Source organism: Lampetra planeri, chromosome 36 (assembly GCF_965212315.1).
Source record: "Lampetra planeri chromosome 36, kcLamPlan1.2.h2, whole genome shotgun sequence".
Taxonomy (NCBI): domain Eukaryota; kingdom Metazoa; phylum Chordata; class Hyperoartia; order Petromyzontiformes; family Petromyzontidae; genus Lampetra; species Lampetra planeri.
This window is the reverse complement of record NC_136142.1, coordinates 9,711,910-9,725,346: the sequence shown is the minus strand read 5'-3', so window position 1 is coordinate 9,725,346 and position 13,437 is coordinate 9,711,910. Positions and strand designations below refer to the sequence as shown.

Below are 13,437 nucleotides of genomic sequence, written 5' to 3'. Positions count from 1 at the left end.
CCCCGCATCCTATAGAACGGCCGATATTTAATCCACGCAGAAACGATCAAGGATGAATACTATTAACGTGTTCAGCAAACATACAGAAGTCCACCGCCGGCTGCATTAAATAATTAAGTTGCGTACCTTTTAAAAGTTTGTCTCGTGTCCGCTAGGTTCAAACGCCGACCGAACCCAGTCGAACAGGTGACGTATTGTAGAGTTTCGTCAACACGCGCCATGTCAGGCTGGAGCGCAGCAGCGTGAGCTGCAGTCTGCTGGGCCGCCGTCTCAAGATCCACAGCGTCGTTGACGTCATCATCATCATCGTCCAGCTTTTGATTGTTCTGTCAGAAGACTCAGTCGTGTGAATGCGCTCGTGTCGTTTGACACTGGCCTGCGGCAGCTAAAATCTTGAGCCAGCGGCAGTCTGCAGTGAGGCCAGATTGAAGGATGTGTAATCCATGGGGCAGGCCGCCAGACTGTCACTCACTGCTGAGCTGCGTGATAGCTGCAGTCAGGGGTACGGTGGCATACGAGTGACACCTCTCCCACAGTCCCACTTCTCCCGGTAGTACTTGTCTGACAGCTGAAGAAACTGAACTGTGGCTCATTTGAAGGCCAATGTAGACAAATTATCGAGACTTCAACCCCCCCCCCCCACCGTTTCCTGTGCGTACGTACATTGTCAGTAGACCCTCCACATGCAAGCGTACGCATTTTGGTTAAACCTCCCCCCTCCATGCGTAAGTACTAAATGGATGGCCCCTTATCAGGTATAAAATTTGGTGGAAATGTCTGTAAACAAGGAATTGTTCTGCAGGCACTTGGGAAATGGGCAGAATGTCCAGAATGGCTCATGGACTCACCTTCAACTGGTCGAGTATTGCCGTTTGTGAAAACTATTTCGCAGCAGTAAGTCCCGTAAATAATTGCAAATTGGCTTTGATGATTGGAAGAATGCAAGCACCAGGATTACTGCTAATGAACAAAGGATCACATCAAAGCATTATCCATGATGCTAGAGCACCAAAATTTATACAAAACTGATAAAAAAATAAACATCTTGTAAATACTGGGTTGATGTTTTGAGGATTGTTGCAGGAGTCAATTTCCAATGGAAACTTCTTGGGCGGCCTTGTCTAGGCGGAATTCGACCCATTGCTTGCAGATCACATTCAGATGCAGGGGAATTATTACCTTTCCTCAACCATTTGTGATGAAATTATTGATCGCTTGGCATGAGGTTATGAAAACCAGTGTCTGAAATCATGACACCTAAGTATGATGGAATGAGCATTGATTCTACTCCTGACGTCAAACTGATCAGATGACAGTGAATGACAGTAATATCACTGTCAAAGTCGATGGAAATGTTGAAAGATTTCAATTCATCCCAATTCAACATGGTATTTATTTTCGATTCTACAAGTGTTCTCAAATCTCGTGACAATGCGAGTTTATCGCACCTTGACAAAACAAACAAGACACCTACCTCTTTGTATATACACTGTGCCTATCCTTTCTATATATTTATTCAAGATATCTTGGTTCTGTTCTATCATATAAACAAAAAAAGTAAGTTTTCGTAGGCCCTACGCAGTGCCTATTGGATAATACGGCCTCGTATCGTATTAAACCTTGCTATTCCTCAAGCTGACACACGGGTAACTTCAACAATTCCACAAATTGCTTGAGCAGACACTCGTTTACTTTGGATTTTTAACTATCGCAGAATGACGTTAAATGCCAAGACACCAGACAGCCTTTGCGGTAACACCAACGAGTTTATTGAAAAAAGGAGGCAGATGACGGACAACTCGTGCCACAGACAGTCAGGGGACAGGAAGTGTGGCGGTGCGGCCATGAGCAAGCGCTGCCAACCACGAGCGCTCGTTCCGACAACACTGACGGCGCACTGATGCAGCTAGGACTCCCGCTGGAATGTTAACACTCGCATGCACAGACACGCTCAGACTCGCACGCACAGACAAGCACAGACTCGCACGCTCATGTCTCGCACGCTCATGTCTCGCACGCTCAGACTCGCACGCGCACACTCGGACTCGCACGCAGACTTGCACGCTTGCACACGCTTGCACACGCTTGCACACGCTTGCCCGCGCACAGGGGACCACCACCGCACTCACACTACCAACACCAGACGCCACACAACACACACGCACTAACATCACATGCATGCTACAAACACATCAACAGACGTGCTGACAGCACACACGGACACACCATGCGCACGCCATCATACCAACACACAAGTGGGGACACACCAACACCACCATCCCAACGTGAACACGCATACCATCACACGCCAGCACCAAACACACCACACGCACTGACACCCGCACACCACAAGCAGACACCCACACGCACCAACACCCGCACACCACAAGCAGACACCCACACAAGCAGACACCCACACAAGCAGACACCCACACAAGCAGACACCCACACAAGCAGACACCCACACAAGCAGACACCCACACAAGCAGACACCCACACAAGCAGACACCCACACAAGCAGACACCCACACAAGCAGACACCCACACAAGCAGACACCCACACAAGCAGACACCCACACAAGCAGACACCCACACAAGCAGACACCCACACAAGCAGACACCCACACAAGCAGACACCCACACAAGCAGACACCCACACAAGCAGACACCCACACAAGCAGACACCCACACAAGCAGACACCCACACAAGCAGACACCCACACAAGCAGACACCCACACAAGCAGACACCCACACAAGCAGACACCCACACAAGCAGACACCCACACAAGCAGACACCCACACACCACACTGACACCCACAAGTAGACACAGACACCCCAACACCTCACAAACGCACGTCAACATGACCACACGCATGCAAACAGGACACTAGTAATACCACACACGCAAACACTACACCAACAGGCCAACACCACCACATCACTCACAACAGCACGCCATCACCACACGCCACATTCCAGGGCACATCACAAGCATAACACGTGACCCAACGCTCGTTTACAGCTCATAGAAAACAAACCAAATCTATCAGACGTAAGTAACCATGTATTCACCAGGGCCCGCTTGCAACTGTCCCCCGCTGGAAGCCAACGCCAGCCGCACCCCAGCATCACAAATGTGAACTTCATTTTGTTCAGTCTCACGATTCAGTTTTAAACTGTGGTGTTGGGTGGGGGGGTTGATGATAAAATAGAACTTAATTTAAAAAAGGAGAAATCTATGCGTGGAATCGACAACTTGTTTTGTCGATGGAGTAGGGCCCGAATGCGACAATTTTGTTTTCAAGAGAAAAAATACGGTCGGGGCAAACGTGGAGCCACCTATTTGTAAAAGTAAATGTTGGGGGGGGGGTTTGGGAAAGCCGAGTAAATTGGCGTTTGTGTATTTTCAAGAGTAAAGCGACTTCGCTTGGGGGTGCAACAATTTGTGTGGCTGGATCGCACAGCGACTTTTTTGTTGCTGTTTTTTTTACTTTGCCGATACTTTGTCGAGCGGAAGGGGGAAAACCGATCAATTTGCAAAGTCCGCTCGAGGACTTTCTCTAAACACCGGGAGGGGGGGTGTCCCACGCAATCTTCATTCAAACGGCCAAACTCCACCAGGCGCCCGCCGCACCATCACCAGCCACCACCCACCCAAATCACCATCAGCCAGCCGCCACCCGCCGCCGCCACCACCACTCGTTCAAGCGAACGGTCAAACCGTAAAGAACAGTCACGCGCGTGTCCTCCCACCAGCTTCCAACGGAGTCACTCATCATCCAAGACAAAGACCCAGCCAGTGTGCTCGCTCGCCAGCCCTCCACTCAGCCAGTCACCAGTCAAGCCAGCCACCAGCCATCTTCACACACAGACGACTCCTCCTCTTCAGGCCGTGAACACCAGGCACCACCACGCTCCGCAGCGTTACCTTGGGGCCGGTCGCTCTGGTGGTGCTGCTGCTGGTGCTGCTGGTGCTGCTTGCTGATGGTGCTTGCTGGTGGCGCTTGCTGGTGCTGGTGGAGGTGCTGCTACTGGTGGCTGGTGGTGCTGGTGGCGACTTGGCACGTGAGCCATCACCCTGAATTTTGCTGTTGGCAATGAGTGGGTGGGCCGATTGGGTGGTTGGTGGTGGCGATGCCGCGGGGGTCCATGGGCTAACGAGCTTCTGGTTTTGCGTTTGCCGTGGCTCTCCCTGGCCGTCTCGCTCGGTTACCGGACCCGGCTCCTGGTGAAAGACTCTCAGAAGGTTTTAGTCACAAGTACACGGCAGCGATGCGAATCGCACAAAAACGCGCGGGGCGACGTTATCGAGCGGTAGCGACGACGCGACACGTTGCAACGGGCCAGACTAACGCTTCTGTAGCGACAAGACAGCAGCACGACGACAGAAAGAGCATTGCGTCTAGTGTACGACACGTCTTGGCTGAGGAGTTAAGAATGCGTGCGCTAGGTGCCAGTTTTACATCCCGTGTCCAGGCAGGTTCTGTTACTTTTTAGCTCCCCCACCCCCACCTTCACTTTCTTCTGCAGTTTACAGACGCTACCATGTGTAATATTTTTCAACAGCATCCAAATCTAAAAGAAAAATCAAGGAATTAAAACTAAACTTAAACTCGTCCAAAAATCAACCACACCAAATTCTTGCCTCCAACTATCTCAGTTGGGGCACAACAACAGACTCGCTCATCCTCCAGCCCCACAGCTCTCGTCTCTCTCCCATCCTAAAACGAAAAACACTAAACCCTCACTCCTCACCTAGTCACACAGACACCTCTCTAAAAAGAACCCCCCCCAATCCCCCGTACAAACCCACCCCCCGCCCACCCTCACTAACCCCAGCACTACCAGCTCGACTTGCTGGTGTCCATGCTGGAGAAGCTGGTGCCGAAACTGTTGCCCGTGTTGTTGGTGGCAGCCGCGCCGGAGCCCCAGCCAAACGAGCCGCTCTGCCCGCCCGTACCGTACCCAGAATTTCCGGCGCCCCCCCCCGCTGCCGCTGCTGCCGCCGCCATACGCCTTCCCCTGCTCCATGGGAACCGACGCCTGGGCCCCGCCAGCCCCCGCCCCGGCCGCCCCACCGGCCCCGGCCTGCACACTGCCGGCGCCGCCGCTCTGAGCCTGCGCCGCCCCCGCGCCGCCGCCCTGCTGTGCCGCGCCGCCCGTCAGCGCCGGGGCGCCCCCCGCACCGCCGCCCCCGCCGCCGCCCCCGCCGCCGCTGGTCCCGCCCTGCTGGTTGGCGAGCATGCCCATCATGTTCCAGCTACTCTGCAGGGCGGCCGCCATCATAGCCGGGTTGATGTTGAACGCGCCGAAGTTCATGTTGCCCGCGCCGCCGCCGGCGCCCGCGCCCGGCATCCCGCCCCCGCCCCCGCCGAAGCCGCCCCCGGCCCCGCCGCCCATGCCCCCCATGCCCCCGTAACCGCCGGCGCCGCCGCCCATGTTGTACCCGCCCTGGCCCCCGAAACCGCCGCCTCCGCCGCCGTACGAGCCGTAGCGACCGCCGCCGACGCCACCGCCGCCGCCGCCGAAGTTGTCGCCGCGTGCGTAGCCGAACTTGGGCTCGGCGCTGGAGATGTGGACGCTGGTGCCCTTGATGATGAGGTCCTCTCCGCAGAGGCCCTGGGCGATCTGGGCGGGAACGAGAGGGAGGGGCGGATTACAGGCAAACCTCGTCTTTCATTCTCACCAGCCGGTGATGGAGTCAGAGCGTTGGACCGGCACAGCCGTGCTCGCGAGAGCTTTAATCCGAGTTCTGGCCTCCCGTGATTAAACAGGGTTCTTCTCGGGTGCAAGCGAGTTGCTGTTCTCATCCCGGTGACGACGTTTCGACCGCAAATCTTTGCCTCCAACGTGCTGGATTGCAGAATATTAACAGCTGACGAGAGGGTAGTTGAGGTTTGTCTGTACAAGGACCTGGTGTGCAACGGTTGAACGGCGAGGGTTGTACGCCAAAACGTGGGGGACTTGCGGTCATGCGGCCCGTGGCTGCGCAGGGCCCACCACTTCGAAATGGGCCGCAAACGATAGTTCTCCACCACCGTAAGAATATTAATCAACGCCATTCTTACACTCGTTAAGCCAGGAAAGTCTCACACTTTTTCAGGAGGGTCCTAGCCACGGTTTGCGATAGAAAAAGGTAACTGCTAGGTTAATTCCAATGGAGAAATTTTAACCACACGAAATCGCAAACAGGCCAATGTGGCTCAGCGGTAGAGCGAGCGGCTCGCAATCGGAAGGTTGCGAGTTCAAATCCTGGCTGGGGGTTGACTTAGCCCATTATCCTTCTGGGGTCCATGAAGTGGGCATTACTTTTGTGTCAACAGTGGTTCCGCTATAGACTCGCCTCCATCTAAAGAGGTTGTATTTCAACCACTGGTTCAGGGCTCAACAGAAATGAGCACTGCCTCAATGTTCATTTGACTTTGAATCAGATACTATTATTTCAATCTGGCAACAGCAACGGACTTACAGTGTATCAAAGTCAGTCACATCTGGCACTGTAAAGGCCTTTTGGCAAGTAACATGAGCGACCCAGCTGTGTGTTAAGAGGAGCAGTTGCTCATCTAAAGGTTTGAAAAATCTGATTCTGCCTCCCGGTTTTGGATAAAGTTCCCCACCCCTGGTGCACGCAAGCAACAGAGCGGGTGAGCGAGCGAGGGAGCAAGCAAGACAGCGGGTGAGCGAGTGGATGGGCGAGCGAGTGGACGGGTGAGCGAGCGAGGGAGCAAGCAAGACAGCGGGCGAGCGAGTGGATGGGCGAGCGAGTGGACGGGCGAGCGAGTGGACGGGCGAGCGAGTGGACGGGCGAGCGAGCGAGCGAACCTGGTCATCGGAGAAGGTGACGAAGGCGAAGGCGCGGAAGGGCTTGGGGATGAAGACGTCGGTGACCTCTCCAAACTGGCTGAAGAACTGGCGAAGGTCGTCGGCCGTGATGTCTTCAGTGCAGCGGCCCACGAAGATCTTACGGCTACGGAATGCGTCGCCGACTTGCTGCTCATGAGACAAGGGTAGGGAGGGGGTGTTACCCACACGAGTTATCGTCTGGTCAGGGTACGACTCAACTAGGGTCACCGCAGAATAATTTTCTGCGATACGGTAAAACATCATCGACCACCACCGCCAATGTCGACTGCTGCCGCAACCTTCTGCTGCTGTGGATCAATCCGACGTGAGCTTGGTGGTTCACGCAGGTATGGCATCGTCATGCGTGCTGTATAAACTCAGGGTTGCTGCGATATGATTTTCCACGATAGGATATCAAGTTTCACGATGTGATGACCATCACGATATCCGTCTCCCATAACTTTGAAAAACTAGCTCGTATTTTGTGCTTTGTTGGACTTTCAGTAAAATGTAGTTCAAAGGTCTGGCCATAAATAAGCCTTCCACAATCAATGCAGCTGTACAAACTCGAATGCTTGAAATGGGAAATACCATAAGTTACACAGGAGAAAGTTACTTACAGGAATCCAGCAGTGGATTGATCCTGGCTAATGAAGATTAATTGAAAAACCTACGAGGATGGTAATGGCATGACCACCATTCCAATCAATTCGTAACACATTAAACTAATAAATTTAACAGGTCATATAGCTATTTATTCAGAACTTTCATTATAGCAATTTTTTGTTCCATAGACGTCAACATTTTTTTTATATTTTAGAAAAATTAAACAATCAATACTCATCAAGACGTAACAATATTTTGCCGAGCGTGTTATACAAGGTCATTGTGGATCTCGGAGTACCGCCACATCATGGCAACCTAACAACCCAACCCCCCCATCCATCATAACCACGGTGGATAAAGCAAGAAACGTTCGTGGGAATTTCATAGTACAGTCGAAACTGAGATATAGACACCGTTCTAATATAAGCAACACATTCTCAATTCACTGCTGGGGGGGGGGGGAAGATGATGGCCAACTTCTGATATTGAAACAAGCACACTTCAGATTTAAGCGTAGCTTGGTCTGGCTATCACAGGAGAGTGCTTATATCCACAGCCCCCCCTATCCCCCAAGTACAGAAGACCGCCTTATGTTCTTGCCATAAGTCTAGCAGCCGACGACTGCAATATGTTCCTCAAAATGCGTCCGAAGAGAAAACGGACCGCAAGCCAATGCACAAATGGGTGTTGCAGTGAGACCGGAACCGCTCACTCACGTAAGAGCCGTTGCTAGGGTTTATGTCATCACTCCAACTGCACCAGCCATTCACCTGCCAGGAAGACAACCCCCAAGTGCGACATGGCCGGCATGACATCACTCCTGCAACATGGCCGGCATGAAGTCATCACTGTGCCCGCCCTCTGCGGGCGGTCCGTGGCCTGAGCCCTAGTGTCTTTACGTTAAGGATTCGCAATGGGCTTTTGGAATTTAGGCCGGGTAATGATGTGACCCAAATCTGTGTCGTTAAGAACCCTCCACCACCCAACAAGAGCCAAAGGGTTTAGTGGCACACCAAATATTATCGTTTCAGCTCAATTTAGATACCATCCAACTGCTAAATTTGTTTGCGAAGATTGTTCTTCGACTTAAAAGGTAAGTGAGCCGAAACAATAACTGTCCCGTCTTTATACGCTCGGGCAACACGTGACAATTTAATGTTTGGCTGTGTCGGGTGGTAGAGGGTTCTTTACGACACAAATTTGGTCTCGTATCATTACGGGGGCCTGACCCCCGTGAATCGTAATACTGGCTGCAGGTTGTTATTAACGATTATATTGATGTAATTAATCACCAATTTCGCAATGTTATCACGATCAATTAAAAACGACTTACGAGTGCTTCTTGACCGCCCGTAAGATTTCACCAAAATTTCTGAACGCCCATCGTCATAATTCCCTTATTTATTCGACGTTACGGCAAGCATCGTCCCAAGCCTAACTTATGCCACGAGTGGACGCTAGCCCAGCTTCTACTGGAGTAATAATAACAATACCCTTTGGTTCTTGCTCTGCACTGTGACCAACTCTACAACCAGAGTTAGATTCCTGCCCAAGTCAAAACATTGGTGGGGAGTGACAGTTGAAGCGGTTCTGGGCCTCTATCTTAATCAACCACCCCCCCCCCCCCCTTCAACGACCAGCATGGTGAGGTACAGTAAACAATCCCCATGACCGACACGATGTGGCGGGGGGGCAAGCTTTCATTCAGCAGTGGATTGCCAGCTAACAGCACTGGTCTTAACAGCCGACGTCGTTATTAAAAAGTTAAATTAATGTGCAGCCCTGCAATTGTTCGCTCGCACCACCGCAGGTGGGAGTGCCTCCACTCAAGCGAGCCCTGGAGCCCACCCTCTGGACAGCATTCTGGCCAGACATCATGGAAGGTGCGGAAGTACCCACACATTTTCCCCACCGCTCAACACCTGCCCATCAGCTGCGTTGTACCCATTTATACCACAGGGTAGACAGGAGGAGGGGGATTCGTAAAAATTCACCAATGTTTCAACAGTCACGTTGCGAGATCGAATTTAAGTGGTGACCTCTGGAGCTCCCGGGATTTTTTTTACCCGTGTGTGTATGGGCCTACAGTCAGGAGGGCGCGAGCAACGGAAGTTAATATTTTTATTTTACCAGGTAAGGCCCACCGAGCTATTAGCTCTTTTTCAGAAGCAACTTGGCCACAGATGCTAGCTCAATGAAGTGGCTTATCATGTGGAAATTGATAGCAGCCAAATAATCTACACGCACGTTGATTCGAAATGTGGAGGGAAAATCCAGAGGACCCGGAGAAAAACCCACACAACCATGGGGAGAGACATGCAAACGCCAAATATACAGGGGTCAGTCAGGGTCAGGATAGAACCCACAACCTCCTGCATACCAGGAGAGGGAGATAACATCTCCGCGGCACCACCGCGGAGATAAAAAGCAGCAACTGACCTTTGAGTTGGGCAGCTTGCAGTCGCACCAGCGCCCGTCAATCATGTGCCGCTGGGCCAGCACCTTGAGCTGGGTCTCGTAGTCCCTGAAGCGCACGAAGCCGAAGCCCTTCGAGTTGCCCGTCTTGATGTCGCGCTTAACCTATGCGGAGGAAAGGGATGGACGCACAAACAAAAGAAACCAAAGGCGTGCGTGAAGATTTTTCGCACCACCAATGGGCGTGTGCGTGCACGTGAAACGACACCATCAGAGCGTCGCAAATTTATTACGTTCTCTCCCCCTGTTCTGCACGGGGTTTCCTCAGTTGCTAAAAAAAACGCAGCGCAACTCATATTCACCACAAAAAACATCCCAATGCTAAAAAAAATTACCTAAAAAAGACTAATTTGGGATTACATATAGCAACATCACCACTCTACTGTAAACACATGACGGATACATTTCAAAATCTCAATCTTCATTTAGACTGCAGGCGGAGGAATTCGATGAGCTATGAAGCTCTTTATCACAGATGTCCAGTCGGGGCACAGGATCAGGAGTTACAACATGACAAAAACAAAATGTGAGGAGTGCAAAATAGAGAAAACGGTAAGCAAGTCACTAAATATAAGTACAGGACTCCATTATCCGCGTGCGGTTAATCCTATTTGCAGATTAACTACGGGAGCAGGAAAGTTATCACTGATCACGCACATTGATTGGTCGATCGTTAGCATTCGTTCCAAAGAATACATTTTATACCTTTATTAGTGGTTTTTGGCATAGAAATCCGTGGAAAATTGATATATTTTTGGATTATCCACAAATTTAAATTATCCGCGGCCGTTCTCCCCGTCATTACCGTGGATAATCGAGAGCATCCTGTATAAGTAACGTACATAAGTCCGATTTTTCAACACCAAATGCAAAAGCCTTTCCATAAGAACTTCCACTCATTGATTCCTTCACCCATGTTGAGGACGGCCTCACCCATACTTTGTTCAACCACCATGCGCTTGCAAGGTCACAACTATTCTCTTTTTGCTTCTTTCCTTCCATTCTGTCTTCCCAAGCTCTTATAACAACCTTTCAAACTGTACGTACATAATTACCATCGGTACGTCTCTTTTTCAATCCACTGTTGGATTAAGGTCTATCCACACCTGTGTGGGTTAATTGACCATACTTCGCTATGCTGATTAGTGAGTGTTGGTAAAAGCGTGGAAGGAGAGTTGCTTTCTCTACCACGGAGGCACATGGCTAGATCAGTGGTAGATTACACCGTGCCAGGACTATTTTACTGTACTGGTGTGGGGTAGCAGTAGCAGCATTGTTAAATGGTGACTGCTTTCAGAATCGATCACCGGTTCCAAAAGTCAGTTATCGGTAACGGATACCAGGGGAAAAATGTTGTACTATCAATTCAAGTGCCACGTGGGGGGAGATGGAATCGAAGCAGTGACCTGTGAAGTGAAAATCCTGTGTGAGAACTGCAGTGGCAGCTGTGGATTTTTTTCCCCTCCGGATCCTCCGGGTTTTCCCTCCACATTTAGACTCAACATGCGTCGAGATTATTTGGCAGATATACACTTCCACATATGCCACTTAGTTGAGCTACAATTTGTGTGGCCAGGTCGCTTCTGAAAAATAACTAATAGCTCAGTGGGCTTTATCTGGTCAAAATAAAAGTGTATTTTTAGTTTATTTATTTGTAGTGATTTGCTTACCTTTCCTATAGAGAATTTCCCCGTTATTCACGATGGATATGTTCCGGAGTTGCTTGTGAATACATACCTGTCAACCCCTTATCAGTGCCCTACCTCATTATAAAAAATTCAGACCTTATTGGTCACCACGTGCCCCTTATAAACGTCATCGTTCATCCTACCAAGTCCCATCACAAGGCAGAATCAGACAAAACATTTTTGCCCGTATATATAGAAGTGTACTGCACGGGGTAGAGGGGTGGTACCTGGGCCATGAGTACTTCCCCGAAGGTGCTGAAGTAGTCACGGATGTCTTGCTCCGACGCCTTCCAGGGCAGCCCCAGCACGATGAGGTCAGAGGTCTTCTGCACCGAGCGCTTCACCTTCGCCACGTTCGACATCTCAGCCTCGTCCATCTTGCGCTTGTTGTCTGTGAGTTGGCGGGGGGATGTGGATAGGGGGGCACGCAAGAGGGTGGGGTATGTGGATAGGGGGACACACGAGGGGGGGATGTGTATAGGGGGGCACACAAGAGGGGGGTGGGGGCGGGGGGAGAAAATGTTGGGGGGTTGGAGGCATAAGGATGGAAAGGTCAGCATCGTCGTCACCAACAACCTTAATGGGCGCAATGCCGATGTTGAAGGACTAATGCTAATGCTGAAAGCAAAGTCACTTCCATGTATGGATCAGAGCTGAACTTCACACATAACTCTATCACTACTCACAAATCTTCACCCTTATCTCAATATCCCTACTCCAACAATGAATACCCCACTACACCGAACATACTACCCATGCACCCCCTATACAGCTTAACACTCCCTCTATACTCCTTATGAAAACCCCCGAAACACTAACCCCCATAAAAAAAAAGACTCGCATTCGACATTTAAAACTCAAAAGCAAGTAACGACGTTTCGGGGAATGCCACATGGGCAGCCTTTGGTCTGTGCACTCCGAGGCCTCTCCATGTGCCCTGTTAAAGCCCCATGGCCGGAAACGTCGCACACCGTATACTTTCCAAGGCCAGCGTTATCGACACGGAATACGTTCAGAGTTGTAATCTTTGCTGCTTTTTCCCCCTCCCCGTATGACCCCCACTGCCCAACGCAGCAACATCGTCACCAAAAAACCCAAATCGTATTCAACAAGGCCGAGGCTGCAGGCCTAACCACCACCACCACGCCTTTCTCCTCCTCCCATTTCACTCACCGCCCGTACCCTTCGGGTAGCTCACGATGTACATGTGGCTGCCCCAGGTCTCCTCGGGGGGGTGCAGGACCCCCTCGAGAAGGCGCACCCCGCGCAGGCTGCGCGTGTCGGGGTTGCGGTATTTGAGGCCGCAGGCGCCGGGAAACTGCGCCGTGAGGGACGACAGCAGCACCGTGCCGTCCTCCTCCGACGGGATCTCCATGGGCTCCTCGTTCTCGTCGTCCGCCACGCGCACGTACTCGGCCATGATGCTCTGCTCGAAGTTGACGATGTTTGAGGTGGTCGCTCGACACGGTGGTGGTGGTGGTGATGGTGAGGAGCGCGGCGACGAGGAGGAGGAGCGGCCCGCGTGGGGATTTGTTCCTGAGCAGAAGACAAAATGGTGGACGGAACCCGAGCGCTGTTGGATTTCGTAGAGCGGATTGGCTTGGGGTGTGGGGGAGGGGCTTGCGAAGTATTTAGATTTCGTAAAGCGGATTTGGCTTCGGGGGGGATGAATGGAGGAGGGGCTTGCGGAGTGTTTAGATTTCGTAGAGCGGATTGGCTTCGGGGGGGGTGGGTGAAGGAGGGGCTTGCGGCGTGTTTAGAATTCGTAAAGCAGTTAGGGGGGTAAGAAATGGGCGCGGCTTATTATTCACCGTTTGGTTTTG

The 13,437-nt window shown here is 51.5% G+C and overlaps 1 protein-coding gene across 1 annotated transcript; it reads right to left on the bottom strand.

Moving 5' to 3' along the window:
* Positions 1–1,746: 1,746 nt before the first annotated feature.
* Positions 1,747–13,179, bottom strand: LOC144730783 (TAR DNA-binding protein 43-like). Its single transcript, XM_078611530.1, is given in 7 exon segments — positions 1,747–5,002; positions 5,004–5,630; positions 6,825–6,992; positions 8,168–8,221; positions 9,891–10,031; positions 11,842–12,005; positions 12,788–13,179. Coding segments are annotated over 7 exon segments (1,560 nt in total). The 5' UTR covers positions 13,035–13,179; the 3' UTR covers positions 1,747–4,843.
* Between the last annotated feature and the right edge of the window lie 258 nt (positions 13,180–13,437).